General features: G+C 33.0%; 1 protein-coding gene across 1 annotated transcript; it reads left to right on the top strand.

Moving 5' to 3' along the window:
* Window positions 1–3,274: 3,274 nt before the first annotated feature.
* On the top strand, window positions 3,275–5,826 carry LOC148931770 (uncharacterized). The gene is made up of 2 exons (XM_089064876.1): window positions 3,275–3,913; window positions 5,818–5,826. The coding sequence occupies exons 1-2, from the start codon at window positions 3,275–3,277 to the stop codon at window positions 5,824–5,826; spliced, it is 648 nt and encodes a 215-aa protein (XP_088921002.1).
* Window positions 5,827–6,117: the final 291 nt, after the last annotated feature.

Raw genomic sequence — 6,117 nt, 5'->3', positions numbered from 1 at the left:
CAGACAAAAGAATTAAATTGACAGATCAAGATAATCTTAAACGCGGGAAATATTATAAAATAAAATGGACCCAAGTTAATTGTAATTTGGTGATTTAAGTGGGAGTTCAATATTATTCTTTTGTGGAATAAAATAATATTCCATTGATAATATATTAAATCATGGGTCATTTGATTTAATTAGTAATTTATCTAATGGGTGAGCCCAACACTTAAGTAGATTCCATGGATCCCCTTACTAGCACAATAAGGTCCACTATAAATAATGAATGAAAGAGAAACCCTAGCATACAATCCAAGACACACTAAACCCTAACCCTAGCCGCCAAAATCGACGCCTCTCTCTCTCCCTCTTGGTCTCAATTTTCGTGCCTAGCACGTGGGAGAATTAGGGTTTTGATTGTTGTTCTTGATCTATCCTAATTCATAGGATTAGATCTAGACAATTTGGTGTTTGTATTGGTTTTCCCTAGATCCATTCAAAGTTATTTAATTGATTTAAGTGAATATATGTTTTTGAATCAAGAAATAAAGTGGTCCATGATTGAATACTTGGATCAATGAAAGAATATTATGAATCTCGAATTTTATTTGAGTTTTTCACAAAAATATTCTAGATCTAGCAAGTATTCATAGATCTATAGTTTTATGTTCTTAATATGCTAGAATAATTTAAATTGCTAAAAAGCTAGATTTTAAATATGCATATTTGATATGAACATAAAAGATTGTTACAAATTAAGAAACGATTAATTAAGATTTAAGATCGCGGTCACGCGAAGCGACCGCGATGAATCAAGTTAATTAAAATTGAAAAACAAAAAAAAAAAATTTAAACTAGGGTTTCGCAAAACCCTAGCTTCACGCCGACCGGGAATCGCGACGGAGAAGGAGCTCGGGGCGGCGGCCGGCGATGGTCGTCGACCAGAGGGAGCTCCAGTCCAGTGGGAGAGGCGGCGGACGGCGAGCGGGCGGCGGAGCTGTCGGAGGCGTGTCGGATCAATCTCGATCCGACAGCGTGGGCCTCCGGGTGGCTGCTGAAGCGGCTGACCGACGACGACCGGTGTAGGCGACGGCTCGGCGAGGCGGCGGCGATGGAGGCGCGTCGGGTCTGCCCAAGCAGATCCAGCGACGTGGGCCTCCTACGTCGCTGCAGCGGCCAATTTCGGCGTTTCCAGACAGTGGCGGCGGTGGCGTGCTGTGGCTCCAGATGGCGGTCGACGGCGGAGCAGTTCCCGACAGCCAGAGGCGGCGGCGGTGGTCAGACGCGGCAGCGGCGGCTGCTGCGAGGCCGTGGCGGCCTAAACCCTAATTAGGGTTTGGGTTGCTTCGTCTCGTCGTCTCGTTTTATTTTTCGTGTTTTTATTTCGTTTCTTAACACGCAAGCTATTTATAATTGTGGTTTAAAATCCTAAACCTAGAATAATTAAAATATCTTGTGGAAATTAGAATGATTTTGCAATTAAGTCAAGATTCTAATTTAAAAGAGAATAATTGTCTTCTTTAAATTTGCCAATTGGAATAATTAGGTCAAATAAATTGATTTAATTTGTTAATTATTTGATTTTGATGGATTCTTTCCATCTAGATAATATCATGATAATTAACATAAGGGAATTCAATTTTGATTGTTCTAAATTTTGGCTTTTCCATAATAGAATGGAATTTTAATGAATATTCTCACTACATGCTTTCATGTTTTATTTTATGGTTTAATTGAAATAGTCTTTATTTTAATTGGTGTGCTATGGAATTATTTCCTAGATATATACCTAAGGAAAAGACATGAGTTTTTCAATTGTTTTAAACCTTCAAAATTTTCGAAAATTACATATATAATAATTGGATGGATTTTAATTGGAATCCTATTCCAAGTTTGAATTTTGTCTTTAATATGATGTAGGTGAATTTTATTTCATCTAGATAACATCGGTTTAATTAAAGAAGTGAAAAATTCATTTGGCATTAACATGCTACTTAAATTCTAAATTATTAAAGTGTTAAATGATTAATTGGATTTTAATTGGAATTCAATTCCTAGTTTAATTTGAATTTTATCTTTAATTTTGATGAAGGTGAATTTGTTTCATCTAGATAACATCAAATGTGATTTAAAGGTATGAAAATTCATAGAGCATTAATTTTGCTATTAAAATCCTTAATTATTTATTAAGTTTTTGATGAAGGTGAATTTTATTTCATCTAGAAAACATCATTTTGAATTAAAGATGTAATAAGTTCTTCTAGTCATGTGATTTCATGAAAGCTATGAGAAATTTAGTTCTCAAATTTAATTGGTGTGTTTTATATGGATTTAGTCTTAATTGGATAAATGCGGATTTATATATCCAAGTGGGCATTTAAAATTAAGACTTAGCTAATCTTTTATGATATACACCTAGACATTAATTTTAGGATAAGGATGGATTAAAACCATCTAAGTACATCCTAATAGTATTAAAAGGTAATTCTAATAATCAAGATACGTTATTTTAACTAATAATGTATGATTGTTTAAGATTGGACTTAATGTCTAGATAATCTTGTTTATGTGAAGATGGAATTTTAATTCTATCTATTTATTTTAGATGCTTAATTAAATGATCAAGTTTCGTCATTATGTTTATGTGAACCTTATGTAAATGTGTTTACATGTTTTATTGATGAATGATGGATATTTAATTTGAGTTATGATTTTATTTGTTAAAATCTAGTTTAACTCGTGCATCGCCTATGTACTTATTGTCTTGCATGCATAGCTAGTACATGTTTAATTATTCTTTAAATGTGGATACCTGTCTTATCTGCTTAAGTGATAATTAAACTATTAAAACCACCAACAAGAAAATATGAAGTGATAATTACAACACGTTTGTATATGGCCTCCATAAAATTGGTCTTAGTGCGAAGTAGTGACCGGCATGTCTTTACGGGAGGAACATTACCAGTTTGTAAGTTTGGACTTCTCTAGATAAAGGTTATTAAAATTGTAAAATTAGTTTTTCAGTAATATCGCGACTGGTCTTTACCGGAGTAATATTGCTGCGAAATTATAAGGATTGTATTTTAATAATGCTTAGAGGGGGCTATAGGAGGAGGTGCTTGTCCGGTTCGACCTTTCTTTAGAGGAGTTCACGTACAAGTAAAGAATCCTTAGTGCTTAATTTTATGGTTATTCGCTTTAGCAGTGTTAGTCAGCCATGCCATTCTTATGGTCTCTGGACTATCTGTCGACATTGTGGCCAGTAAAAAAATAATGAATTTCTTGCATGAATATGACACGGCTTCCTAGTAGAAGAATGTTTGTGCTTGTTTTTTGTGGATGTAAAATTGATGAATTGTTTTGTGGTTATTTGCAATTCATTGAAATTTTACATGTTTATATTATTGGTATTTATTCTCAACTTGAACGAAAGATGATTGATACTTGGGATATTTACTATGTCATACTTAGTTCGAGGAAGCATGACTCTGAATTGTTTAAGGAATGGAAAAGTAAGCTTGATGTTGATCGTTTGATCAATGACTTGAGGTTGACTCTCAGCAAGAATCGTCCGCCCACATACCATCTACAAGGAGAGGACAAGGAATTTCGTGATCAGTGGCATACCGCGGAATGTCATCTCAAGGGCTTCGTTTTGGCTAGTGTTGGCAATGCCCTTGAGAGGTTTGACAAACCCAATAGGCCGTTGGTCAACAAGCCCACGTGGTTTGAAGAAAAGTCCTCTAAGGTAAGAGCCGGTATCGCTGTGAAGCATTTAAGGCATGATGTAATTGAAGAGGGCCAAGACGTGGGGGTATATGCCCTAGTCATGCTTGGCTACTTCAATAAACTTCACTTGTCGGGGGGGAAAGTTGACCCAGAAATCCAACAGATAATGATCCTTGATGGGCTTCCAGATAGCTTTAATGAAGTCAGAAATGAAATTTTGTTTAGCGACAAAAGGTTTTCGTTTTTGGAGCTTTATAACAAGCTTGTGATTGCTCAAACAAAGATGAAAAGAAGGGGTGGACTTTTGAGATGATCATGTTCAAGTCAGAAGAGTTTATTTTTGCTTTTATGTTTACATTGTTGAATTTTAAGAGTTTTTGATATTGTTTGGTTTTGATATCATATGGATTATTGATATGGAATTTTATTCCTAGTTTATCAATTGTGCTTTTGGATTATCGATGTCATTTTATAATGCTTGCATTATTAGATAAATGAAATTTTGATTATCCAATTATTTATGACGTCAAATATAACATGATTAATATCAAAATGTTTACTTGTGATTAAATTTGTTGATTCAATTATTATGAAGTTTTCTTCTAGAAATAGTGATTATTAAGTTTCTTTAATCCTTAAGTCTTTTGAACCATTATTTTGTTGATGAGTCAATAGAACATTAATGTTCAACATGGATTCAATACAAAATAAAATGATCTAATGATCGCGTTTGTTCAAATAAAGGTGTAAGAAAAATAATCACAATAATTGATTACAACACAAGTAAATTAAAATTCAACTAGAAACAAGATAAGTATTTATTATAAATACTAGAAATTCTTGTGTAGTAAATATAGTGTGCACATTAAATTTGTTTTAATGTTCCAAGCCTAGAGTTGACTATTTGATTAGTTATTGTTTTATTTATTTTGTTGTGAAAGTGATAATTAAAATAGTGGGAGCTTTTCTTAATGAATAATTAAATTCTAAGTGTTTAATAAGAGCGTCATGGCTTGTTTTATTAAACTAGGATGAATTTAACTCCAAACACTATTTAAATTGTTTTAATAGCCTTAAAGAATATTGAGACTAGTATTTTTCTACTTTTAAAAGTGGGAGCTAAATTTTGTCTCATAGAATATTCATAAATGGAATTAAGGTAATGTTTGATAGAGTTAAAAGGGTTCACACCCTAGAATGAAAGAAGTGATGAATTGCACACTTTCTAAGACTCTAATAACATTAAAAGACATTTCCAAGTTAGCTATTAAAATTAGAATTGCTTTTGGATTTCCAAAGAAAGTATTTCTAAAGATCACAACAAATGGTTAAATAAATGAACTCTTGGAATTTATGACTATAAAACAAAGAATGCAATCATTCGGTTTTATTTTGTCATAAGGACTAATTTCCAATTAGTCATTGTGATGAGGTAATTATGTTCATGCATAAATTTACATCACAAGTTATATAGCAAGGATAATACCAAGTTAGGTTGGTATTATATAATTAAAGTTTTGGGAATCATATTCGACATGATTAAAACTTTATATTTGCTATAAGTATTCTACTTTAATTAGTAGAAATTCAGAAGGATCAAAATAGTGGATTTTGATAGAGGAATATGTATAAGTGCACTTGAGAAAGGCACATAAAATTATTCCACTGGATCAAAGGGCCTAGAAATATTTTGATCAAATTATCGTGCTCCTTAGCAAGAATTAAGGTTATAAATTACAAGTATATTTTCATTTTATGTACTCTAGAAAACTATGTTGGTAGATTCTTTTAAAGAATTATAGTTTTGAGTACATAGTGGCCAAAGCCTGCTTTGAGTATAAGTGGGAGAAAATGTGTTGTGAATGTGTAGCACAAGGCCAATAAAGCGGTTGGTATACTTGAAAGCATTCTTTGAGTATAAGTGGGAGATTGTTGGGGTTTATATACTAAAAGATGCTTCGAGCGTACATGCCTTTGTACAATCAACTTGTGCATATACGAGAAACGCCACGTCCACTTGTTTACCTAATTATGAGAATAAATAATATAATATAATGATTTATTATTGAAATATGATGAACAAGTCTAAGACTTTTTACTAAGAAGGTCAAGTAGGGAAATTCGATGAATCTCCTCATGAGTTTTCCAGTAGGGGACTTGGCCAGATCTAGTAAGAAGAAAAACGTATTCACAACCTAGATAGGCTTTGGCTACTTATTGGTACGGTTGCGGTGTTTGTGATAATTCTCTCTTACCTAAGAAGAGATTAGTAACACCGGTGTGGTAAAGCACTGAAAGGATCTAATCCGAAATGTATTCTTTATTGCTATCTACTGAAAGAATATATTTCAGAAAGTTTATTATTTTCTAGTCTATGATATTAATATCAATATTGTTTATTCAATC

This window comes from Salvia hispanica, chromosome 2 (genome assembly GCF_029641045.1).
Source record: "Salvia hispanica isolate PSC_SH4W2 chromosome 2, Shi_PSC_v1, whole genome shotgun sequence".
In the NCBI taxonomy this organism is placed as follows: Eukaryota; Viridiplantae; Streptophyta; class Magnoliopsida; order Lamiales; family Lamiaceae; genus Salvia; species Salvia hispanica.
The sequence above is the reverse complement of the archived record's forward strand: the minus strand, read 5'-3'. Positions and strand labels throughout refer to the sequence as shown.

What these genes read in the sequence shown, in the direction of transcription:
- LOC148931770 (XM_089064876.1), top strand. Translation starts at nt 3,275, where the DNA reads ATGACACGGCTTCCTAGTAGAAGAATGTTTGTGCTTGTTTTTTGTGGA.